The sequence below is a fragment of the Chroicocephalus ridibundus genome, chromosome 6, assembly GCF_963924245.1.
Source record: "Chroicocephalus ridibundus chromosome 6, bChrRid1.1, whole genome shotgun sequence".
Classification (NCBI taxonomy): Eukaryota; Metazoa; Chordata; class Aves; order Charadriiformes; family Laridae; genus Chroicocephalus; species Chroicocephalus ridibundus.
The window spans coordinates 9,926,217-9,952,952 of NC_086289.1; the positions used below are offsets into that span (position 1 = coordinate 9,926,217).

At 40.7% G+C, this 26,736-nt stretch overlaps 1 protein-coding gene across 3 annotated transcripts; it reads left to right on the forward strand.

The window, feature by feature from the left end:
- Positions 1-223: 223 nt before the first annotated feature.
- On the forward strand, positions 224-20,519 carry DCLRE1A (DNA cross-link repair 1A). Of its 3 annotated transcripts, XM_063337668.1 has the most exons (9): positions 584-1,319; positions 2,846-4,417; positions 6,383-6,516; positions 7,659-7,777; positions 9,450-9,593; positions 10,506-10,651; positions 11,703-11,857; positions 18,544-18,685; positions 19,341-20,519. In XM_063337668.1, exons 1-9 carry the CDS (start codon positions 902-904, stop codon positions 19,505-19,507), a joined length of 2,997 nt encoding a protein of 998 aa, XP_063193738.1. In that variant the 5' UTR covers positions 584-901; the 3' UTR covers positions 19,508-20,519. The 3 variants fall into 3 exon arrangements, with proteins under 3 accessions (XP_063193740.1, XP_063193741.1, XP_063193738.1); XM_063337670.1 differs by lacking the exons at positions 18,544-18,685; positions 19,341-20,519 and adding an exon at positions 17,978-18,519 and having other exon boundaries at positions 224-1,319; XM_063337671.1 differs by lacking the exons at positions 18,544-18,685; positions 19,341-20,519 and adding an exon at positions 15,126-15,491 and having other exon boundaries at positions 224-1,319.
- The last annotated feature ends 6,217 nt before the right edge of the window (positions 20,520-26,736 follow it).

Below are 26,736 nucleotides of genomic sequence, written 5' to 3' on the forward strand. Positions count from 1 at the left end.
CTCAGCAGATTCAACACAGCCTCGTTTTCCCGCCCTGTGACATTTTTTATTTGTCAGTGGAATAAATGTGAAAATCGGGCAGTATCAGACAAAGTCCAAACAAGGCACCAATAATTTAAACGGTGGTATTTTTTTTGTTGTTGGGGTTTCTTGGGGTTTTTTTTGATGCTATGAGAGAAGCAGAAAGTTGAGCCAGAGTCGCGGTGGCGAAACTGCGGAAGCGAATGCGTTACCGCGGCGGGGAACGGCTGAGGAGAGGCTGCGGTTCGAGGAGGCGCCGGCCCGCCACCCTCGGCAGCGGCGGGAGAGAGGGAGGCCGCGGGCAGGCCGTGGACGGACAGCCGCCCTCGGTGGCGGCGGGAGGCAGGCCGGGGACAGGCAGCCGCCCGCGGTGTCCCCGGCGGGGAGCGCGGCCCCTCCCGGCAGCGCCGCGCCGGTGTCGGCCTTCGCCGTGTGGTGACTCCCGGCAGCTGAACTCTTCGTCGTTTTGTTTTAAAATCTTCCCGCGTCGGGACAGCGAGGTGGCAGGCAGGGGAGCGGGGCTCGCTGGGCTTCACCCTGCGAGGGCAGGCTGGACGCTGAGGAGGGGGGGTGGCTGAGGGACATGGCTCGCTCTGCTGGTCTTTCCGTGTCCCACAGACTCGGGATTTGTGTAACAGGAGTAGCTACAAATATTCAGAGAGACGCTCGTTAAATTATTTTTTAGGATAGGATCCACCATGCTTCTGTCCCATCACGGACTGTGGTTTGATTTATGGCCCAATGTTGGTTTTTTAAAATGGAGTTCAGGTGTTTTTCTTCAGATAGTGAAGGGAGGAGGGAAGAGAAAACATATTAGCGGAAGGAAAGATACATTTGTGAACTGTTGCTTAAAAGCAAAGAGAATATTTAATGTGTTGCCATGTCTGAAGATGCTTTATTGGAAGAGGACATTTGGGAATACAAATCCATTAGGAAGCAAAAGCATCAGAGTAATTCAGAGAGCATCTCTACACCTGCACAGAAAGTAAGTGATGACAAGGGCAGGCCAAAAAAAAAGAGAAAGAGAAATAAAAAAAAAAATGTAGAAAAAATTGATACGCCTCAGAAAACTGAGCAGAGCTCAAGGCCAAACCAGGATGCAGATCAAAGTAAAGACGACAGTAGTGTGCACTCCCAGGAAAGTGTGAGTAGCGTGACGGAACAGAGCTCACAAAGTGCAAAGCCCGTTCATGATGGATACTGTCCGAGCTGCCAGATGCCTTTCGCTTTGCTGTTGGTCCAGACACCTCGATGGCACGTTGCTGAATGCTTGGATACTCCAGGATCCATTGAAAAAGGTATGAATAAAGTATGAAAAAAGCCTTCAGAGAAAAGTTAAAAGCTCCACTATGTTGCTGTAAACCTTGGGTTTCATATTTAGTTCAAAATCTGAGATGGTAGTTGGTATGGTTTTTAGAATGGTATTACTGATAATTTATCAATATCATTTTCGTATGAGATTTTTGGGTTTTTGTGAAGAACATGGAAATCTGATGTGAAAATCTCATACGAGAATCTAATCTCAAAAGTTTGTAGAGTAGTGATAAAGATTCATAGTTGTTTATCAAGCTCCAGTTTTAGTAGTTTATTGAAGAAATTGATGATGCATATTTACCATTTTAAAATAATGGAACTTGTTTAAATTACTAAGTCAGTGTCAGCAAAAAAAATTCCAATTAAGAGGCTACTACTTCTGACACTGAATTACCTTCTCCTTAGGTATAAATTTTATTATCCGGTATCCATGTTGCTGTGTGACTTGTCCAGTTGTCTATGGACAGATGGAAGCTGAAATCAGTTTGTTAGGCTAATTTATTTGTAATTTTAGCTCCTGATCCAGTATGCTTTAGAAATTTTATACAGAATTATACGTGAACATTCCTGTTTCATAATACAACACAGTTTGTTTGAGTTCTGTACGAGAGGAATAAAACTGACTCATTGCAATTGCCAGTTTCATGTGGGGAAATACCATGTCTGAACAGATCCAGGTATCCAACTTATGTTCTTAATATACCTCATAACTTGAAAAACAGAAAGCATACACTCAGAAAACTTGAGTCAAGGATGTTAGGTAACACAGTCACTTTTCTTTTTATATCTTTGTAACTTTCCTTGAAATTTACTAAGACAGATGTGTTAACATCTCGTTTCCATCTCTTCTATCTCCATCATAATTAACAGATGAAAAATCCTTCTGATTGATTTTTGCATTAAAATCCTCAAAAGTTAGGCTAGCAAACTCTCAACAAAAAAGGCTTAGGAACAGCCCCAGCTTTTTTGCTGGCATCTGAATCCTGAACACTTTTTTTCACATAAGTAAATACATTACTCTTTTTTTTTTTCTTTTTTTTTTCTTTTTTTAAATTTAATCTGTAACCCAGCAGGCAACTTGAAACGGAATTTCAGGTTGATTCAGAACCGAGATTTTGTTTGTTTTGAAACATGTCTACTGGCCTTTTCTGGTGCTACTGCTCTGAGTTCATTGCTTGCATGTGAGACGATTATAACTAGAAGCCATACGATTACATTAGCACAATATTGAAACAAGGTTAAGTACTCTTGTTGTTAGAGGGCTGTATTAATTCAAGCATAGAGCTGTATTAGCCGCAGCGGTTTGGTTTTTGGTTGGAAGTGTTCTCATTTCTAGCCAGCTCACGGCAGGAGGTCTTGGCAGCTTGAAAATTACTTTTTACGTGTGCCTTCTGTCCTCCAATGGTTGTACTTATAAGAAAAAGCTTTTAAATTGTGTGTCGTGTGATTTTTATTTTAATAATTATACCAACTATATTAACATTATTTCCATGTTTAACTGTTTTCATAGAGTGTCCCGATGGTTTACTGTGCACTTCCACCATTCCATCCCACTACAAGCGCTATAGCCATTTTCTACTTGCAGCAAGCAGGGCAGGAGATTATCTTGTAAACTCTTCAACAAACACTTTGGAGAGGAAGATGACGTATTGTACTGCTGCAAAGCCCAGCTGTTCCCCGCGTCATGTAGAGGAAACTTCTCAGAATGAGAAACCATCTAATAATGTAAAAAATGTCCCAAATGATGACTGTATATTGATGGTACAGAGTTTACCGCAAATGAAGTCTCTAAATATAGTTAGTGAAAGTACATCCTCTTTTGCAGATGTTCAAAAGCCTGAAAAGACATGTCAGCTTACACAAACCACAGATAATAGTTGTAAATTTGAATTTTATGACTTTGCATCCTCTGAAGAAAGTAGAACAGGAGAAGATCTGTGTAGTCAGAAAGATGCAAGTCAGCCAAGTCTACTACAGTCAAAAGCTGACTTCAGTGACTGTGAAATTTCTTATTCTCCACTGAGTACTTTTGAGGAAAGTGAAGAAGAAACTGAGGAAGAGGAGAACAAAGTAAAAATATCACAAAATAAATTATTCAAAGTCCAGAACTGTGAAGATGAAGAATCTAATTCTGTGGTGTTTAAAACATTGGATGGACTTTTCTTACAGCAGAAGCCTCAGTATGAGCATACCAAAATGGGAAATTTCATCATTAAGAAAACCCACTGTGAGGAAGTAAATACATTGAACCATCTAGATCATAGTGTAAGAACTGTTTCTCAGAGTCACATGAACAACAAGTTCTGTAATTCAGCATGTGTAGATAATCAGCATCATCAAGAGGTGCTAACCAGTGGATCCTCTTTTCCATTTAATTGTGAGGAAGCTAAGCAGCCAGAATTGATTTCCTGTGCTCCTAAAGCTTGTAACACAGAGTCAGAAGATACTGGTGCTTGTGCTTTGGATTCTGCATACATTAATTTTACTGAGACGTCATCGCTGCTAGTCAGAGAAGGTACCGGGTCTCTTCTGACACAGAAAAGGGATGTTTTGAGGGACCCAAGTAACATTTTGACTAATACGGATAAGATGACTGCCAATGCAATTGAAAAAACGTCTTGCTGGGAGAGTTTGCAGTCAGTAGTGGAAAAAGAAGGAAATCTTAGTACAGCTGCTGTTTGCTTTCCCAGCCCCATTTCTAAAACAGTGTCATCTCTTTCTTTAGCAAGTATGAGTACGAAATCCAGTTCTGCCAAAGAACTCAAACAAATGGACATTGGTGTTTTCTTTGGGTTAAAACCCAAAGTAAAAGAGGAAAGCAAAGGAGAGACTCATTTGAGTGAGGGAAAGCAGATATCAAGTTCAGTAACTCCTGATGGAAAGAGGCCCAGGCGGCAAAAAAGGAAAGCTGAAGGGTCTGTGGAAGATGTAGAAGCAGTTACAGAAAGTTCAAGTAAAAATGGAGCCTTTGCAGATGTGAGTTCTGGTGGCCAACGAAGGTGGAGAAAAAAATTCAAAGAATTATCTACTACAGGGGAAGGTACAGGAAAAAAACACTGCCCTTTCTACAAGAAAATACCAGGTGAGAAATAACTCTTGCTTTTTGTAGAGGTTAACTAATTTTGGCTTGAGTGTTGTATTTATTTTTTTTTTCTTAATTTTAGGCGTTAGTATTCTTCACTTTTCTTAACCATTTAGATGGCAGCTCATAATGAATTTTCTTTTCTCCATCTAAGTTGATAAAATCTTGTGTAGGTGCAGATCTCCAGGAGAAGGTGATTGCAGAACTAGAGTCAGCAATGGCTTCATCAGTGAAGGACAGTGAAATAGTTATCTCAGGACAACTATTTCAAGGATTGACTTTTGCATGTTTTTGACAGAGTAAAAAACATTAGCAGTATCGAAAGATGGGTATACTTTCTTAAATGATTTTGAATACATCCCTTGTTAATATTCATTCCTAATTCCTGAATTTAATCTTTTACATTGCTTCAGTTGTGCCTTAAAATAGGGCTGTCAATAGCAATTATTTCCTTACACTAAGTTAAAAAAATTGAATTTAATTTTGCATTTGAAATTCACAAGTATTAGAAATATGAAGTACTACAACTGTGAAAACAAAAAAAATGAAAACCAAGCAGAAGAATTTAGCCAAGGAAATGAAAACCAAGCAGAAGAATTTAGCCAAGGAAACAGCCAAGAATTTCCCAGAATGTCTTCAAGCAATTACATAAAGTACAGGGTGATGGATTGGTGGCTTAAGCCTGAAATCCTCACAGTTCTGTTTACCACTAAACGACTGTCTTAGTGTTAGGTAGATCTTTGAGAAAGCCAAATAAAAATATATTAGTGATCTGAAGTGCCAAGCTCCTGCTTGAAGACTGACCTGTGAGTCTTTGTGGCATTGTACCAGTATCATGGGTTCCACGGGCTTAGAGAATTTTCCATATATAATACATTTGAAGAGCAGACTCTTATGCCTACAATGCAATTTTAAAGTTGCTTTGTTATTATATATTATCTTTATTCTTAATTCTGTTACTACATTTGAAGAATATTTGACTGTATTTGCTATGTCGCTAATGATATGCGTTTATCCCCGTGGCCTCCCTGAACTTTTGAGTCTGGTACCTGTCAAATACCTGGGGGTTATTTTGGTTTGTGATTTTTTTTTTTTTTTTTTTTTTTAATTAGCAGGCTGCTATGGGTTTTTTTTTGAGTTGAAAATACTTGAAGTTCTAGCCTCAAGTAGAACTATTTCTAGTTATCTTAGATCTGGAAAATTTGCGTAACGCAAAATGAAAAATATTTGCGTGCTATCAGATGAATTAGTTCTATGTGCTATTTGGTGGTTTTAAGAAAGTATAACCCAGTTTGAAAGGACCATTTGTCATTATGTTTGCATTTAAAAAAAAAAATTACATTTGCAGAGAAAAGGCATGTCTTCTGTACAGCTGTCTTTATGCATCATCTTTATACAAACACTCACTGAAAGCATACAATGGCAAATCTGTCACGTTTCATCTCAGCAGTTACATTCAAAGATCCCAGATTGCTTGCTTCATAATTATATGGTAGCAAGTTTTAAGAGGAATGTTAAATGTAGAATAATATAAAAATTGCAGTTTGATCACAAAATGTGTTTTGTTAAACCATAGTTACCTGTTTTATTTTGTGTTAAGGTGTTGGTATTAGATCTTAATCCATGTGAACTTTCAACTGAATACAGATAAAAGTGTTTTATTTGCTTAACCAATTGCCATCTGTATAGGATGGCATCTGAGCAACAGATAATTGGGAGGCCTGTGGAAGTATTTGTGTGTGGACACTTTGTTAAATTTTTATTTTAATAAGTGAAAATCCTTTTTGTGACTGACTCATGCACAAACCATGCTCATCTTTAAATGGCTCCTTCAGCTGTACGCAGTATAACTGCATTGTCTTTTAATTTGGAAGAAAGAAAAAAGAATAAAAGGAACATCTAATCAAAAACTGTTTCTGAACTATGCATGTTTACTGACTGTCTTCTCTTCCTTTTTTATTGTAGGAACTGGTTTTACAGTTGATGCCTTCCAGTATGGAGAAATTGAAGGCTGCACAGCTTATTTCCTTACTCATTTTCACTCTGATCACTATTGTGGGCTAACAAAAAACTTTATGTTTCCAATTTACTGCAATAAGGTAAGGCTTTCCAAGTTTACTAGATATTATCAAATCCATATGCAACTATAATCACTTCTGTACTGATGAAAGTAAATAGAAGATCAGAGGTTCCATTGTTCAGTCAGTTAGGCACAGTGGATATGTATGGGGGAATCTGTGTTTCCCTTGTAAGAAATTCTTACCCTGATTTGACTGATGAAAGATTAGTGAAACTTCCCTGTCTAGATACCATGAAAAAATTCAGGTTTAAAAGGATCTCTAGAGGTCATATAGTCCGACCTCCTGTGCAATGTGCGTCTAACTTCAGAGTTAGATCAGACTACAGAGACTGTTGTCGGTCAAATTTTGAAAACAGGACAGATTCTACTATGTCTCCTCGCAACCTGTTGTAATGCTTACCCGCTCTGAAATTTTTTCCTAACGTACAATTGAAACGTCCCTTTCTGCAACCTGAGACTAGCTTGTTCTTTTTGTTTACATCATGGAGAAAAATCTGGCTCCATCTTCTCTATAACTCTATTCAAGTGATGGAAGTCTGAAATTAGATTCCACTTAAGCCGTCTCTTCTCCACATGCAGTTTCAGCATGGTCCAGTATGTCCTTCGGGCTGTTGAATGGCCAAGACTCCCATATGTCCAACCAACCCTTCTTTACTCATAAAATGTTAGGGCACCTTGCCTAAACATCCCATCCAGAACCTGCATCAAAAAACTATTTCTGATTTACACTGGAAGCCTCCTGAAGTGCTTGTGTCCCCTGTTGCTCTTACAGCAGGTGTTGGGGTGACTGCAGTCCTCCGTGATAAGATCCAGGGCCTGTGACCTGCAGAGTTCTTTCGTTGTTTAAAGAAGGCTTTACCCAGCTCCTCTTCTTGACTTGGAAGTCTGTAACAGATCTTATTCCATCTTGTTTGACTACTCTCTGATTCCAATCCATAACCTGTTGACAGGCTTTTGAAAGTTTGCTTTTTTTAAAACAGCTTTTCTTCCAGTTTGTTTTTTGAGAGGCGAAATGCTACTGAAAGGCTTGATTATACCCAGGATCTCATAGTTTCTCCCTATGCCAGACAGTCTGGCTTTGAGAGCCTTTGTTTCTAAAATAAACAAAGGCTCTTTTTAGATTTTGTTCCTATTCCATATTAAACGCTTTCCCTGTTACAGATAACTGGCAACCTGGTGAAGAGCAAACTTCGAGTCAAAGAGCAGTACATCCATGTACTGCCGATGGACACGGAATGTATAGTGAATGGGATCAAAGTGGTGTTGCTCGATGCCAATCAGTATGTATCACTGCAATTGTTGTGGAATATTTGTATGTATAGAATATTAAAGATAAATAGGTGTACAGATACAGTTTATGTTTTCATGATTTTTAGGTTTCAGTGGATCTGAAAAAATAGTACTTCACATTCCTGAGTTGGCTTAGTAACACACATTTTCACTTCAGAAGTGAATTAGGCATGTAGGAGCAAGTAGTTAGTTTTTGAAATAGGCGAGTTATTTTTGAAAATGAAACTTATGCTTTTTTGATAACTTCAGCTTAACTTTTTGTTGTTGCAATGAGTACATAGTGTTAGCCACACATAGTTCCATCATTTTTAACCTTGTTGAGAGGTTGAATGATTTTTCTAGTTGTCTGGACGCTTTAGCTTTTGGTGTCTAGTTGGAAACACCCTAGACTTGATTATCAAGTATGTTAGGCTTCTGTAGCTTCAACTGAAGATAATGAAATCTTCAGCTAAAGAAAAATGTAGTCCTTTGGATCCCAGGAGAGACAAAACCTAGCCAACATTTTGAAAACTAAACTTTAAAGAAAAGCATTTTGAAATGTGCAACAAGACTTCTACTGGATTCAGTGATAAAGGGTGAGACCTTTGGTCAGCGTTACACTGGCACTGTGTGGTTGTGCTGGATTTAAAGTTAAGTAATACTGACTTCCAGTCCTGTGCTCGTGCTGTTCTGCCTGTTGGTACCTTATTTGGCTATGGGCTAGAGGAAGAGTCCTTTCCCTGAAGTATGTATTGAAATGCAGCACTGTGTCACAGCTGGTTTGAATATTACTTATCTTAGGATTTGTTTATAGTTGGAGAGATAAGATTCCATGAAGTCCTTTGAGAACCCTTTCTGGGAATGAAGGAAGCCTTGTTGCTTATGTAATTTGGCCACTTCTCATTTTTCGCGTTTGTCTCTCTGATCCCCTGCTTCAATTTAAAAGGCATCTAAACCTTAGGTACAAAGTTCAACTTTTTGGAGAGTTCACCAATTCTGTCATTTTTAGCTCTGATTCATGCCAGTTTTTCCCTTTTTTGAGATTTCATTTACCCTTTACAGATGATTCATGTCCGAAATAGTCCCACTCTGGTTTTCCAGTCTGACCACTTGCCCTTCAGACAGCTTTGGCAAGGAACTGCAGAAGGTGCAATGGATTTGCTGTGGCCAATAAGAGAATTGTGTTTATAACCAGGGAATTCTGGATGGAGGATAACGTTTAAAATCTGCAAATAAAATTTAAAAGGAAATGCTTCAGTAAGTCCTGCAGGAAATGAAGATATGATACAGTTCTGTTTCTCCTAAATAAGAGTGCTGCTTCTCTTTGGTGTGCTGTTTCCCCATTAAATCAAGTAGTAGAACATCAGAGATTGCAACTGAGTCAGCATCTTTGTCATACCTAGAAGATGACAGAGCATCCCCAAAAGACAGTTAATGCTTGATTACTTTACTGTTGGTGTGGGTTTTTTTCTTTCCTCCATATCAGCTGAGAACTCAAGTCTAGATTGTCTATGGCCATAAGGTTAGCTTTAGAATTTCTTTAGAAATCGTGAATTTCTAGCTAAATTAAGCTGCACGGCAGCTGTGATTTAAAAAGGTGTTCTGCACACCTTTCTGCTGCTGAAGGGTAGTTTATCAGTATAGAGATCTAACATAATTTGTATGGGATTTTTGTTTGTTTAGTTGTCCAGGTGCAACAATGATCCTTTTCTATTTGCCGAGTGGAACTGTTATTCTGCACACAGGAGACTTCAGGGCAGATCCTTCTATGGAGCGTTACCCTGCTTTGATTGGTCAACAAGTCCATACCCTTTACCTTGATACCACGTAAGTTGTTTGTAATATTTTTTTAAATATAGCCCTCTTCACTTTAGTAAGACTTTATATGAATCAAATAAATGTAAGTAGAAATGACAATACTGTTTTAACACTTGTTAAACTTGTTATATAAAATCAGATGTTCATTGAAAGTCCATGTATGTCTAACTTGTTCATCTGTTATGCTGTTATGTGAGAGAAAATAAAAGTGGATGGTGGAAAAGATGCGGAAGTATTTGCTGAGATGGCCTTATCATTTATAAGTGGTATTAAATTCTGGGTGTCAAAATTCATACATTGTGTTCAGCTCTAAAACGAAGGGTTTGTGGAACACTGGTCTTATGTGGATTCAACTCTGTTATGAAACAGGGTGCGGGGGAATTCTAAGAGTGAAAGAATGCCAAATGGTTAAATCAGTTGGCCAGGTTTTCATTAGACCTTTCTCTGACTCATGTAGATAAAATTGTTTTTCTGTGTATGATGACTAATGCCCAGCTGTAGTCTTTTATTTCTGTTCCATATGTTTCTGCGAATGAATAATGCCTTATGTTATGGTTTGTATGCATGACAAAAAATAGACATAAGGATGTAATTAGTATGTGATACAAATATCTAGCTTGAAAGAGCGCTTGGTATTTATAGAGAAAAAAAAACTGCAGAATTGAGTGTCAGTGTCAGACAAGTGAATAGTTGTAGAGAAAAGTCTAATGTAGTCAATGTAAATTTTATTGCAACAATTTCATCTGGGCACCTCAGTGGTTTCTAATGAATAGATTTCAAGTAGACTGAAATGATATCAAAGAATAACATCTTTTTCATTACTTTGTTATTGTATGCATGCAGTTTTGATGGCCTTCTTGACAAATTCAGATGTCTTCTATCTTGTGTAACGAAGTGATGTGTCTTGTTTCTATGCCCCAGGTACTGTAGTCCTGAATACACTTTTCCTTCTCAACAAGAGGTTATCCAGTTTGCTGTCAATACTGCCTTTGAGACAGTGACTTTAAACCCACGTACTCTAGTTGTCTGTGGCACCTATTCCATTGGAAAAGAAAAAGTTTTCTTAGGTATGTAAAAGAAGTGTATTGGATCAAATAAGTAAGTAACTATCTAAGTCAGTGTTAAAAGACCATTTTCTTGAACGTGTAAAGGGTCACTTCGTCTTGATGATCAGATATTGTGCAAAGAAATATATTTAATAATCCTACTGCTAGTTTTTTAGTTTTCTAACTAATAAATTTTAACTTTATGAAAGAAATATTTTTCTGCCATGTTTACAAACCCCTCAAATACACAGAAGGCCAATTTGGATACTAAATGAATGAACCTATTTAATTGATTGTGGTGAGAAAATTGCTAATGGCAATTAAAAAAAACATAAGGAGGTCTTTATGACATTTTTGGTGTTAATAATCTCATGTTGTCAAGAAACAACAAAGGGATGTAATTATTCTTAAACTTCTGTTTTGCGAACAGTTTTTTCTTCCAGGCTTATATTATGTATTTTCCTAAATATTTATAGTAATTAGTTTTAATGAAATCAATTTTAACAAAGCATTCCCCAGACTAAACCACATCTTTTCTGACTTAATGAAAATCTTGTGTGCTATGCTTCACGCAGTTACAGCATTAGGAACCAACACAATTGCTCAAATGTATGCTCTAGTGCAGGCAGCTGTGTACAATTTGTGCTTTTGAGTATATTTAAAGTCATCAGTACAAGATTTACTTTCACTGGAATTTAGTCTGTCTTTAACGTGGGCTGTTTGTCGCGTATTCCAAAAACTGCACGTGTTTATGGCTTCTTTGAAATAACTACCAGTTCACCTTGGTAACATTCTACCAAAGAAATATGACTTAGAACTTATCAATATACTTCTATTCTCCTTCTCTTTCCAATTGTCATACACAATTCTGGTGCTTATTCATAGGAGTCAGAGTTTTTTAACAGCCGTTACAGGTTTCTCTCCTTCATTTTAGAAACACCTATTGAATATGTTGTGGTTTTTTTCAATAGTAAAAATGATCCAGTGCAATAATTGGGAATATCTCCAAAACAAGCAAAAAGTGAACTCTTGTAACTTTCTTTATCTGATTTCTTCCCAATTAATCCTGAAGCAATTGCTGAAGTTCTGGGCTCAAAAGCAAGTATGTCCCGTGATAAGTACAAAACACTGCAGTGCTTGGAGTCAGCAACTGTTAATTCCCTCATCAGTGTGGACTGGCATGGTACTTTGCTTCATGTTCTTCCCATGATGCAAATTAATTTTAAGGTAAGTTCAGCAAATATACTCTGTTGATTAACCTGCTGGCTAATCTTACTGTTGGCTCCTCCCAACCAGTGTTGTGTTTGGTGCTTTTTAACCTCGTGTCAGATCACATTTATTTAGTAAAGTTTTGACATGTAGCAATACGTTGAAAATGAAATGCAATTAAACATCAATATCTGTCTGCAAACATGATACACAGAAAGTGTAATTTCACTTCAATGCGGTGCTTGTACAAGATAAGATGAGGTTTGTTCAAAGGCTTGCTCTCAGTGGGCCTTTTTGAAGTGGATTTATGTAATGACTGCCGGATCTGTCCTATTAGCAATTTAATATATTGTGACATGGAGTCCCTCTTTTGAGCCTGTCTTTTACCTGGGGTGATGTAGGAAAAGACAAAGGCTTTTCTGCCTGCAAGTCTTTCTGTTCTGAGGCAGTCTGTGAACATGGCCAACTTCCAGTCTGGTGTTTGATACAAAAGGAATAGGGTTCTCCTTGTTCCTCTTGGTTCCATGTGTTTATCACCATACTTTCATCTTTTAAAAGAATATTTTCTCTCCTTCTATGCTGAAAATTTACATGGAGATAAGGATACTTGAAAAGCAATGAAAACTCACACATAAACAAATACACACATTGAGTGAATTGAAGGACACCTCATATGTACACATGCTTTGGTTTTTCCATGCAGTCTTCTCCAATACTTGTAGCTAAAGCAAGTAATACGGTTTATTTCTAAGATTGTTTCATTTAAGTCGACTTCAAATGCACATTTCAGTCATGATTTGAGACAGTGGGTTTTTGTTGTTGAGAGTTTGTGTGGGAATTTCTTAGTTAGGAAAGGTGACTAATTCCCGGGGCGGGGGGGGGAAGTTTTTTCTAAATAGAGTACAAAATACACAACGGAATTAAGTCAAAGCTGCAGGCTTTAGATTAAAGGTAACCTGGAAGAAAGAGAAAAACAGTGGTCGCTTACGCCTTATGGACTTGGATTCATTTTCCTGCTTTGCTTCAGGCCTGCTGTGCCATCTCAAGCAAATCCTTCAGAGCAAGATGGTATTTAGCTGCAGGACCAGTCAAGGTCAGAGTTGACCTAAAAAGGAGAAAAAGAGGCTATACGATTTGGATGGAAGCTGCAGGAGATAGAACTTAATATCTTAATGTTTTACTGTTGTCGTATAATCTTTTCCATGGTGGGGCACAAAATGAGTAATGGAAATGTGTATGGTTTTATTTTTAATGTGTTGTGTTGTCTTAAGCAGTAATATATTTTAGTTTCTTCTGCAGATTTTTGGGTTGTTATGTGATTTGGGTGTTGTGTCACAGCGTGTATGGTGTGCTCATGTAGCTGGACTTTCAGGCAGAGGATGTGATTATACTACAAGGATGTCTAGACAGCCTTACTTCTGAGAGAGAAGCAGTCGTATCATGTGCAGGGTCTCATCTCTGAGAACAGAAGTTTCTAGACAAATCTGCAGCGTGCCAGAAGTGATGCCTGGACCCTGGAAAGGGCAGGAAAGATTAAAAGCACAGTGATTTAGTGGACAAGAGTCACGGTGTAACAGTCGTGTCCCTCTGTACTGGGGCTTTGACTTCATGTGTGAAGTTGTTGGAATGTGGTCTCGTGATGTCATTACCAATGTTGTGTCCGTCTACGTTAGGCATGCTAGGTAGACTTCCAGATTGCTAAACATCTGATGAGGCCAGTAGCTAGATGAGTGCACAGGTGGAATGTAATATCAGTAAAATGGGGAGAATGTTAAATGCTTAAAGATGAGTTCATATGACCATTTATGTTATTTCTATTCCAGCAGAATCAATAAACATGACCTCAGAAAAGACAATATTTTTAAGAATAAATTCACTTGCAATCTCGTTCTAGTTAAAGAATGATGAATGATATCATCCTGTTTTTATAAACCGTGTAAATGTTCATGTCATCACTCCAGTTGCATGTTTTTGTCTTCTGCTGGATTATACAGGTTTTGTCCTGAATTACTGGCTCATTACTGGGAAAGCCAGAATTGTTTAGTTATCCTCATCACTGAATGCCAATGTCTTCATTATCCTCTGTGTCTCTCCTACCTCTTCTGTTTTATTTGATCCCTAGCCCCACTAAAATCCACGATCCTGCTTCTTAATTTAGGCTAATTTCCTGTTCATGTAGATTCAGCTGTGAACCTACAAATCCATGAAATCCTTATGGGAGTATTCTCAGACAAAAGCTCAGATTCAGTCCTTATTTAGTAAACTGAGTACATCTGTGAGCTTGTCCATGAGTTGCCTTTTTAGTGGAATGCAAATAGCCAAACCCTGATGGTATGTTATAGTATATCCTGGGACCCCCAGTTTTATACCCTTTTTTTGCCTTTTCTGCTCTTTACTGATAGAAAAAAAACAAACCTGTCTGTGCCTCAGGCTTGTTAGTTTTAAGAACTGTAGCACGATTCTTCTGCCTCTTATTATTGAAAAACTCTGGTCTCTTTCTAGATAAAGAACAAAAAAGAGCTGCATAAGCTACATGTGCTTACCACAACTGAAGCCTAGTTTGTGGTAACTGTTGATAAAACTGTACTTGCCCAAGGAAAGCTTCTGTGTTTCCATAGCGGACTGCTCCCAAGTCTAAATCTGGATGCCTGCAGCTTTCCTTTCTACCCCAAGTAGAAAGGAAACGAGTTCATCGTCTTGAGATGCTCCTGCATATGATTCCTTGTTCACAGGCTTTCTGCTGTGATCAGGGGCTTTTTTTTTCCCTTCGATCATTGAGTCTCCAGATTGCTGGAAAATGTTATTTTATTTTTTTTTAATAAAACTCGTGGTTTTTTGAATGCATAGTCAGGAATTTTAGAAGTATTTTTGCGGTATCTGTGTTGTGAATATTTTTTCCTTTTGATGGCATTGTCCAGCTGTTTTCATTGCAGTTTGGGGGCTGTCTGAAATATGCTTTTCTCCATGTTGATTTTCATGAGTAGTATCAAGCTTATATTTTCATTTTGGAGTCAGCTGTTTTATTATTTGTGAAGGGGTGGCTTAGCTGTTAAAGTATGATTTATAAACACTGTATTGATTCAGCAGAGACTGTCGTTCACCTAAAAACTATAGGTGCTTAGAAAGGTACAGAAACCTCTCTCTGTCTTTCCCCTAGTTACCAGAGTTTAAAGACTAATGTTCATACCTTCTAGCTGGAACTGAAGCACACAAAAATGAATAGTGACCATAATTGTGTTAAATTAACTATAAAGAGCAGGTGAATCAGTGAATGTTTTTTTGACAGGTTGAAAAGATGATTTTTGTAAACCCAGAGCATCCTCAGAATGCTGCTGGTGGCCAGCAGGTTGAGGGAGGTGATTCTGCCCCTCTACTCTCATGAGACGCCACCTGGAGTACTGCATCCAACTCTGGAGTCTCCAACATAAGAAGGACATGGACCTGTTGGAACAGGTCCAGAGGAGGGCCATGAGGATGATCAGTGGGCTGGAGCACCTCTCCTATGAAGACAGGCTCCTCAACCTGGAGAAGAGAAGGCTCTGGGAAGACCTTATAGCAGTCTTTCAGTATTTAAAGGGGACCTACAGGAGAAACGGGGAAGGGCTCTTTATGAAGGAGCACAGCAATAGGACAAGTGGTAATGGTTTTAAACAGAAAGAGGGGAAATTTAGATTGGATGTTAGGAAGAAATTCTTTACTGTGAGGGTGGTGAGACACTGGAACAGGTTGCCCAGAGAAGTTGTGGATGCCCCATCCCTGGAAGTGTTCAAGGCCGGGCTGGATGGGGCTTTGAGCAGCCTGGTCTAGTGGGAGGTGTCCCTGCCCAGGGCAGGGGACTTGGAACTAGGTGATCTTTGAGGTCCGTTGCAGCCCAAGCCATTCTCTGAATATGTGCTATACCCTAGATTTTCACTTGGCCAAAGACTTGGTGACAATAATATATGGTGCGTTTCCCTTTTCTGCTTGAGCTGTCTGTGTCAAGATGTGCGCGTTTCTGTACAGCCATAGTGAGGGAGACTGCGCTACCTGGCTTGAATGTTTCCATCACTTTTTGTCTTCAAACATATATTTCAATATTGGATTCTGGGCGTTTTTCTCTCTACACAGGAGTTGCATCACTGTCACAAAAATCTGTTGAAGAAACAAGTTCAAATTTGAGAAGAAAGCATGTATTTTCTGCTTTATAAATTCATATAGTCTTGATCTGTAGCTAGGATGGAAGCAGTCCCATCCATAGTATCGAATACCTGGCCAGATATCATCAGAGTTAATGTATTTTATCCAGGCCTTATGACTGCCCCCTTGAAAAGAAACCACTATTTGAAATGAGTATTTGGCTAAGATGTATGAAGTCTGAAGGGTAAAACTAGAAAGAACAAGCCATAGGGGATTGGAGGCAGCAAAAATGCAGTGACAGAGGAATAAGCTTTTTATAGTGCTGTATTACTGTTGGATTGGGTGGGGTTCTTTTTGTTTATTTGTTTGGTTTTTTTCTAGTTGTGGCTCTGTCTTTCTTGAGGAGATTGTTTATTAGGAGTTTGTATCAAGCTTTCTTCAGGTGCTACCTGGGTCAAAAGTGAGGTTATGTGCTCTAGATTAATGTTCTTGATAGTCTTAATAGATAACATTTATATATTTAAAAAAAAATTAAAATTATTTTTTTATATGTGTGAATTTAAAATTAAATTATATATATAAATAAAACATGAATTGCTGCCATATTGCAAGTGTACTTGTTACAGATGCGGTATTTCACTGCAAGACTTGGTTTTAGTGAGTAAAATACAGGGGTTGCGTTGTGTACTGATGGATAGCTGCTCGTGAATACACCAAATGAGTTTCAGTGGTGTTAGGGCTGATTGTAAATTAAATATTTAATCATGTTTGAGTCTTCTCATACCTTATGGAATCCATTTGCATGTACTGCTGACGTTAGCGACAATGTAGATAACAGGCTGTCATGGTGATTGGAGGAGGTTGATTTAGCAATGAAATGTATTTTCTATTTTAGAAGGATGAAGGTTTAGCACAGTGTTGGCTAAAGCAAAAAAAATATAGCAAGTGAACTTGTTATAAATAAACACTGTTGCAGTTTGTTTTGTGGAAAGAGGCTATCTTTTCTAAAATACATGTATGGTTCTTTGCAACAAACACATTTTTATAACAGTCAAAAATTGAGGTTTCTGCCATTTGAATATGCAGCGCAAGATCTGCAGAGACCGGGGGTATTCAGGTCTGTGCACCTCTTTTATGTTGCTTAGCTCAGTAATGTCTTGTACGGGCCTTGAGGTGAGATTTTCAAAAGTGCCTCTGATTGAAACGCACAGATAATTTTTTGTTGAGATTGAAATCGCATCCTTAATGCGAGTCAATGTTGCACACTTGATTTATAACGAAATTTGAAAGCAGGTTAGCAGTGATTAATATAATAATCATTGTATTTGAAGTACTGTATTTAGATTTCATTAAAGCAAGGGGAGCAAATATGTGAATTGTTACCTTAAAATGTGGTAATCTTCCTAAAATGAAGTGTGAAGGAGAATTAGACTGCTACAGTTACATCTTTAATCTAGTGAGGACTGAACATTTGCAGTGTATTAAGAGTCGTGGCAGCTAGCCATAATTCCTGTTGCTGAATGAAACGTGTGTTGTGGTAGGGTTTTGCGGTTGTTCTTTTGTGTGCCTAGTTTGATGGATTCTGTATGTTGCTGCTGGACATTGTACTAAAGGTGCTATTAAAAGTGTCAGTGTCACAGGCAGCTTTCCGTTCCCTCCTTAATAATTTTAAAGTATTTCAAGTAGTTCGTGTTCTATCATAGCTGATCTATCCTCTTCTCCCCACCTTTTTTAATCATTCTTTATTTTGTATTCCTCTTCCTGCTGCTGACATAAAGTTTAGGATTTTGAGTTCTGTAATCTTGTAGGGCTTTCAAATGGAGAATGTGCCTTTGAGAGGCCCGTGAAATTGACTTTCTGTTTTTGATTTGAAATAATACTGACTTCACTTTATCCAGGAATAGGGTTTTACATTCCTTGTACTTCCCTCTCATCCTTTTCCCGATTCTAGCTTAAACAACATCGAAGGCTAACTTAGCCACCGTGGAAACTTTTTCAAGTTAATTTTTATTTTTTTTTTAGAGTGAAGAGATGAGAGGTAGTTTCCTTCCTATTGTGAATGGAGATGTGGTAAAATGTGGTTTAGTGCTCAGAGCAACACTCAACTCATGTGCTGGCTTGCTGCAATTTTTTTTGGGTAGCAACTCTGCGCGCTTCTGGGCATAAGCAGATGTTAGTGGCACTTTAAATTAAGCAGGTGATTTTGCACTGAAGCGGGTTTTCACTATCTTTTATCACCACTCAGCTGCAAGAGTGCTGACCTCCAGCTGAGAGGAGGAAATTAATGATTTGGGGAGCAAAATCTGTAAGGTGTGATTATGTTGTCTGTGTGTTCTGATCTGTAATGCGTAGCTGTTAGTATGCGCTTATTCAGATGAAGCAATTGAGATCCTAAGATACAAGGTGCTTTGCAAATATAAGTATTTACCATTAATAATTTCAAGGCAGATGGTATTTAAAATAAAAAAAAGTTCATATCAAAACATGAAAAAAAAATTTAGTACAAAGTTTCTCCATTGTGAAATCTCCAACCTTTAGACTAATGATCTATTTAATGGGATTAAGTATACGCTGTATTCTTTTCACAGGGCTTGCAAGATCACTTGAATAAGTTTTCTGAGAATTTTGATCAAGTTCTGGCTTTCAAACCTACTGGGTGGACCTACTCTGATTCATGCCTTTCTCTGCTGGATATCAAACCTCAGACAAGAGGAAAGATCACCATATATGGTATAAGAGTGATAAAGATTCAGTGCATTTAATTTTGTGTGGATGCTTTTCATATTTTTATTCTGGAAACTGCTACTGTTCATTGTAACCAATACTTTTTCTGATAACTTGTTGATGAACTGAACAGATGGATCTCTCCAGGAGAGATCTGCAAACTAAGTAATTGAGAACACTGTAAATGCAGATTTTCACCTTTATTTTGCTCCTGTCCTCCTCTTGCAAATAAAGGCTTTTACCTGATGTATGTAGAGGCTTCAGGGGTAAAATCTTAGCTCGACTGATGCTGGTGGCCATGCAGTTCCAGTGCCCAGATTTCATTCCATACTCCACTCATTTGAGAGACAGTGTGTCTTCCTTTTCCTCTCAGTTCTTGTTGGTGGGTGGAATTGAATCTCATAAAACTTTAACATTCATTTAACCAAATGCTTGACGTTGCTCAGTTTGCGCTGGTGAATGACTTGATAACTTAATGCAAGATAATTTTACCAGAAGGAAAATCTGGGTTTTCTTTTTACCTTAGCTATAAACTTTAGACCTCCAATATGAATTTACAAAAAAGTATTATCTAAAGAATTTCTTAGCTGGAAGGCTTGCAGAAGTATTTTGGCAAGGAGCTAAGTAGACTGACAGATCGCTGTGATTTGTTTTGTTTCAGGGATTCCTTACAGTGAACACAGCAGTTACCTGGAAATGAAGCGTTTTGTTCAATGGTTGAAGCCACAGAAAATCATCCCCACTGTAAATGTTGGTGACTGGAGAGCCAGAAGCTTGATGGAGAAGCATTTTAGAGACTGGATGATTGAGGGCAGTAGGCATAAATAAATATGAGGAAGAATGTATATTTCAAAGGAGGTAGGCTGGAGTGGGAATTGTGAGTTCCTGTGAGTTATTTAACTCCTTTTTCCATGGAACTTTCTTTAGGGAGGACTAAACTGCCATTCTACTGAGAAAGCTGAATCTGGGGGGGCAAAAAAAGGGGGCAAAAAAAAAATAGCGCCTTGCTTGCTCATATAGCTACTGCCTATTTTTCCCATAACTTAATAACTTTTTTTGCAAATGCATATTTCAGGTTATTTTTATCTTACTACTTTTTCCTCATTCTCAATTTTCCTCAGATTATGGAGATGCCCAGATGTATAATGCTGGGGGAGAAGCCACCTCCAGGTTAATAATTTCTGAAAATAAGTTATTGTAGTAAATGACATGACACTAAGCTTATGTCACACACTCTCGATTCAGGCTTCAGAGAAGCTCGTTTCATGAGGCAGAACTGGCAGTTGTGATTTAAATCCTGTGAATGAACTTTGCCTTGTGAGAGAGGATTGGCCAGGGCTCTTGCAGCATATGTACTTTGGAGAATGACTTTTATAAAAGACATTTCTACCTACATTCTGCTCGATATTTTCTGATTAGTTTTTTTTTTTAATAAAGAACCTACATGAAGTCTGTCTGTTCTTTCTAAGCAAAATGCATTTCTTTTCTGTACTGCAGTTGCTAATCTGAGGGACCTGTCTGTAATATCTTTGGTGAACGTTCTCTGTATGTTGCTTGTATGAGGTTGCTCTTGCATCCCGGCAGTGCAAATTCTCAGCATGTCGTTAAAGCCCCGAAGTGGTTCCTCTCCATGTAGTCTCCTACAATGGACTTGGTTTGCAGGGTTGTATGTACAGGTTTGTTACTTAAATTCTGGACGAACAAAGGCAAATATTAGTACTGGCAGCAGAAAGGTAGGTTTCATTTTGCATTTTTTTCCTCCTGAATCCTACCAGAATCCTATCAGTGCTGCTTTTTCTGTATCTGCTTGGTATTTGTGATACTCAAGTATGTGGTTGCAGGCAGGCACTAGTATAATTATAAGCACTAAAATAAAAACCATTCCAAACTTCTAGGACTTACAAAAGTTGCATCATGCATAAAAAATCATCCCCAAACCTCCCAGAATAGCTCATCTGAAAACTTCAATGCCATTTTTTGTCGGGAAAACATTTCTTTAACGATTGGTGTAAGTATAAACACATTCTTGTCTTTGAGTGACGAGCTCTGTAATGTGAAGTCACTTGGTTTTATTTCTGTCTTCTGAGAGAAATAACTGTCTCAAACTGATGGGAAAAAAAAATTCTTACACTGATTCACAATTGTCTCAGTACGTTCGCGGAAATATGGCATTGTTTTTATTTTACATAATGCATTATGATAGCTCTCCTTATCGCAAGAACTGCTAACTGTCTTGGGTTGGCATGCTCATTTCTAAGATTCCACAACTTTTTGGAGTAGGTGTGTGAAAAAGTATCTTTTACAGCCCTTGCAAACACCAAACCTGAATTAATGCCTTGCACAAGTTGGAGCAAATTTGAGGATTCTGTTTGGCAGGCAAATGTTTCTAGCGGTTGAATCGTTAAGGAATTATGCATGGTTTTTTGGCCTTCCAGATCTTTTTTTCTGGCTAATTTGGCACCAAGTATGAGGGGCTGGAGTAAGCACCCCAAAGTCAGAAATCTTAATCGCCATTCTGGCATTCTCTTGTTTCCGTAGTTGTGTTTTCAAGAACGACTGTTCCTGCTGGGAACAAGTCGGCGCGTGGGCCCTCGGGGCGCTGGTGCTGTCCCACTGCAGCTGGTAGGTGCGAGACACCTGCTGCCTCTCTGGGGCTCCTCACTTCTGCTGTCACTTTGTACCCTGTTACCCAGAATGAAGGGTTGGGTTTAGTGGTGGGTTTTTTTGTTGTTTTGTTTTGTTTTGTTTGTTTTTTTTTTTTTTTTTAAAGCAAACTTCTTTCTGAAACTAACCACAAAAATGATGTATCTTGGAAGATACTGACATTGGCATCTGGTGGACTGACCCAGTTAATACTGTCCTGATTTGGAGCAGATGCCGACGGGCTCGCTTCAGCCAGCAAAGTGGAATGGCTTTTCTGCTGGGTTCCTTTTTTGTCTCTCTGTGCTGGGGTCTGGTTCCAGTTTCCTGCGCTGCTGTAGGTATTCCTGCGTCAGCCCGCTGGTTGCTTTCATTCCTCCCTCTTTATGGTTTGTATTTGCACTTCTACCACCTGGTTTTTGTGGGTAGGCTCACATTCTGCAGCATTTCATGCACCTTCATGTTAGAGATCTTCATTTTACCCAGTTAGTTGGCCTCCTTCGTATGGAAAAAGGTCTTTCCAGAATCCAGACTCGGGACGAAATTATTATTTTTGTTCTTCGTATTGTAAAGGAAGAAGATTAATAGAGGATTAGATTTCTTAGATTACCTAGGAGGATATAATAAGCAGATATGGAAAACCATTTAATTAAACAAGAATTTTGTGAGAAGCAGGACCTCTTCTCCTCCCTTGTCTAGGTTGTTCCAAGGGACGGGGGTCTGATGACAGCAGGTTGGGGAGCACAGACCTATGATAAACCTGATTTCAGCATTATTGCGCTAGGGTAATTAATTAGGACTCTGGGAGTGGCTCCACTTTTCCTAACGAAGGAGCGAATGTTCTTTTCAGCCTTTTGGCAGCGTTGGCACTATAGCTGCATGAGTGAAAGCATTCATTGTTTTGGTTTAGCATGGGTGGCTCTAACTACTGCTTTTTTAAAGTCAATAGACGGGGGTTTTTGGTCTCTGTTGTGCTATAGAAAGACTGGACCAGCATCCCCTGGGCAGTGGGGTGTATGAGTCGGCTCATGCCCTTACCCTCACATCAGATGGGTGTCGTGTGCTGACATAAATAATACCAGATTTTACTAAAGATGGGCCTGTGCACGTGGCGGAGGCTCCTCCAGTGTGTCTGGTGCTGACAGGCTGAGGGCAGAAGGCAAAGCGAACGAAAGGGGCAGCTGTGACACTCGCTTGATCAGCGCCCAGAATGGTTTTCAAAGCCAACCACTCTAAAGAATCACTTTGTATTTCCCATCAGGACTCCTGCTCTGATTACATATCGCCCCAATGGGCAGATAAATGAGCTAAAAGCAAGGCTGTTTGCAGAGGGGAGAGGCGGAGAGCAGCTCGCTGGCGGTGCTGACTCAGGCAACGGGTCGCAGGCTGGCTGTGATAAATGGGAGCAGCTACATGTGCCCGTGGCCCACGGTCACCTCTGAGGAGGCTTCTGGGAAGGCAAGTCCGAAGACATGGCAAAATAAAAGCACACGGACGATTAAAGGGAGCTTCAAGGTGCTGGGTATCTTTTTAAACCTTGGTGTGAAACAACGATTGATAGTAATGTGGAGCCGAGAAAGGAACTGAGGTGTCTTTGGGGTGGCTAAAGCATTTCTTATCTCATCAAACCTGTCTACTGGTATGTGCTTAGTGAAGGCTATTAAGATAAATTGCCATTTAAGTTAGTTTGTTTTTTTATGATAGCGTGACTTCAGATACATCCTCAAGCAGTTTGGGATTGACTATCACTGAGGCCGTGGTTTGAATTTGAAGACTACGTAGGGGGATTATGCAAGAGACTTGTTACCATGTCAGGCTAAAGATGCAGTTATTGCCTTGGTGCGTTTTCTGTGTCTATTGAATAATTCTTGGTGAGTTTTCTTTAGTAGGGGACAAAAAGCAGGTGAGTTTTGAGAACAAGAGAATAAAGAGAATAGAACCCAAACTTCCCTGTCCTCCCTTAGCTACAGAAAACCAGCTGCTTCTCATTTCAGGATTGAAACAAGTAAGAGCAGCTTTTGAGGGAAGAGCACAGGCTGCTTTATATTTTCAGGATTTATAGCGATGCAATGTGAAATTGTATTCAATACCTGCCATTCCAACTCAGCTGTGTTTTGCAAAGCCCTCAGTATTAGTATTTGTAAACCACACATTATCTAGGGGGAAAATAGGACAGGGATGAATGAAATCCTTGAAAGTTTGTCAATACAAATATTAGACATTGGAGCTCTTGTGCTTGAGTTGCACGTGTAGGTTCAGGTTATAAATGTGCATTTGGAGTTGGTTTTAATGCTCTCCGCAGAAGCGCACAGAAAAGCTGGAAGGAGCTTACAGCCCTCTAACAGAAACGGGGGGACAAGACGGGCAGTCGCTGCCAGCAGATGAGGACGCGGGCCCAGAAGCGGTAGCTGCCGTCCCCCTGAGTCTGACCCAGCTGGACCCGCTGTCTGCGGGCAGGAGCTGCAGCGGAGGAGCTGTGGCCCGGGCAGGCAGAGCCCTGCGCCGCCTGGGTGCCTTCTCTTTCCCCTTTCTACTCTGAACCTTTACCCACTGCTGTACAATGGCACCTTGTTATCCAATCTCCAGCAAATACTTTGGCAGGGAAGAGGCTTTTCCACTCTGTCACATCTGCTCTGGTATCTCAGAGCAGATAGCGACTTGTTTGTGCCAGTTCCCAATAAGTACTTACATAAAACAAATAGTTATTAAAACCTCTAAGCTTTCCCATCTGGCATTTGAATTTAACTGTATTCACCTTTCCTTCTGTGCCTTGTATTGGTTGGTAGGGATGGAAGAGGAAAAAAATTCACCATCTCGGGGGCGGTGGGGAAAGATACCAGCAGCGCCCCTGAGGAAGAGGTGACACGAGGACACAGACGTGAACAAGGGTGACTTTGGAGCTGAGTTCAGCAAGATCCGGGCTGGCCGTGAGGTTCTGCTTGTACCCACTCCTGCTGCCTCCCAGTCCCTCCGGGCTGCCCACCCCCTTCTTCTGTGCAGGGAGACAGAGATTCAGGGAACTCTGCTGTGAGAAGCGAGGTTTGTTTTTTCCGATTGCTCCAGTCGTTTGTCAGCTCTTAGCAGAGATCTCAAACGCAGCACTGCCGGCAGCGGGGTCTAACCCGCTTTTCAGCTCCTGTTTTGGAGAAGAGAGGGGTTGAGGCGTTTCTCCTAGCAGGGCTTCCTCGATCAGAGAAAGACAGGTTGGATTTCACCTGGTACCGAAGCTCTGCTGTTTGCTTGGCGCTCTGCCCTGCTCTTGGTTGCATCTGTTGGTTGAACAAGGGAGGTAAAGCTGAAATTCGGTTCTTCGTGCTGCTGCCCAGCGACCACCCGAGCAATTGAGCTCTGCAGCGCAGCGGGAGCCTGATTTTTCTCCAACACCTCCCTGGTCACTCGTGGCAGAGCTCATTCCTCCCAGCTCTTCCCCAGGGAGAGCGGCAGTGGGGCTGGGCAGGGGAGAGCAGTGTCCCACGGCATCGCCGGAACAGGGACCGAGGTCCCTGCTGGTGGGGGGGGGCCAGAAATGGGGTCCTGGGCCAGGGAGGACACCCTGGGGCGCTGGGCAGGGCTGTTAGGCACTATTCATAGAATCATAGGGTTGGAAGGGACCTCTGGAGATCATCTAGTCCAACCCCCCTGCCAGAGCAGGGTCACCCAGAGCAGGTTGGACAGGAACGCGTCCAGGCGGGTTTGGAATGTCTCCAGAGAAGGAGACTCCACCACCTCTCTGGGCAGCCTGTGCCAGTGATGATGACCTTCATCATCTTCATAGCCCTCTGGTGGACTCTCTCCAGTACTACTTCCTTGTCTTTCTTGAACCGGGGAGCCCAGCACTGGACACAGCACTCCAGCTGTGGCCTCACCAGGGCAGAGTAGAGGGGGAGGATGACCTCCCTCGACCTGCTGGCCACACTCTTCTTGATGCACCCTTCTTGGTCACAAGGAGACACTGCTGGCTCACGGTCAACTTTTTGTCCACCAGGACTCACAGGTGCTTCTCTGCAGAGATGAAGAGCTGTAGCTCAGGTGACACCCCCAGGTACACCTCAAAGCTGCTACGTTTATTTCCTTTACCCTCCTTGGCTGTTACAACATGGTGCTGCAGGCCTGGGGACGAGGCTGCACGTGGGTCCCCTGTGGGGAGAAGAGCGGTGACCACGACCTCCCGCAGGCGTAGTCGTCCTCCTGCCTCCTCACTGCAGTGCCAGAACTCCCCTGCGCTATTCCCAGCCTCACGATCGATCGGCGGCGGCGGCAGCAGCAGCGAGTGCCGCTTGGAGGACTTAAACGAGACAAAGACAAATGGATGGGAAGTCCCAGGGCGCCAGGACCGTGGAGCGGTGGATGTTCCACCACAGTGCCAGCCAGACCAGACACATATTTGCTCAGGGTTATTTCATTGCTTTAGCTGACCTTGAAGAGCAGGTACTGCTGCCACTTGTTTGATGCTACAGAATAACACTAAGCTAATCCTTTTTTTTTTTTTTTTGAAGCGCCAAATATAGCAAAAATGTATTTCCAGCACAGAGCTCCAATTTTACTGTCTTTGACTTGATCTTTTTTCCTACCCCCAGTCCCTCTTGCTGTTAATAGCAATTCCTCGTGACTCCGTTTTCCTTCCTCTCTGTTCTCCCCCCCGCCCCAAGCTACGTTTCTACTACGGGGGATTTCTCAGAAACGTTACGCTGCCAGAATTCGCCTTTATTCAGAGAAACGGGAGCACAAGGACATTTGCTTGGAAGTAAAGTGACAACTGTGAAGAAGGACATGGGCCTCGGACATAGAATAAAATAGAAGAGGAGGAAATTGGAGGGCAGCAGGCCAGAATTCCTGGGGGGGGTTTAATTACTTCAATAGCATTTAGCATGTAAATGAGGTTATTTTGGCAAAATGAGTCCTGGTGTGGAATATGCGACTGATCAGTCAGACTGCTGAGGAGCAAGTACGTGAAAACATGGGCTCCTCCTGGGTGAAAAAATTGTGCCACCTTCATGGCTGATGGTGGTAGTATCCTTCAAACAGCCCTTAGGTGGTCATCGATCATGGCTTTCAGCTGTGTTGTACAGGCACGGACAGAAACAGATTTAATGGGAAAACTTACAGAGAGAGAAAAAAAAAAATGGATGTAGCTCTCTTGAAGGGCACGGTGATGACTCGCTGTGGTCGGCTGCGTTTCAGAAGGATGTTCTGTGGCATTTTGACGTCCGTTCTGCCGTGCAAAACCCGCAGTTCTCTCCCTCTGTCCCGCAGCACGGGTGTGAGCAGAGCAGCAGCGGGCGTTCGCCGGGCTGCATGCCGTCTGCTTTCCTCTCCCGCCACCCCTGCTTCACATCTACCCCCGGCCAGTCCGTCAAACGATGGCTTCACCAAATTTACCGCTGGTGTCGGTGACTCGGGAGCTGGGAGCCCCTCGC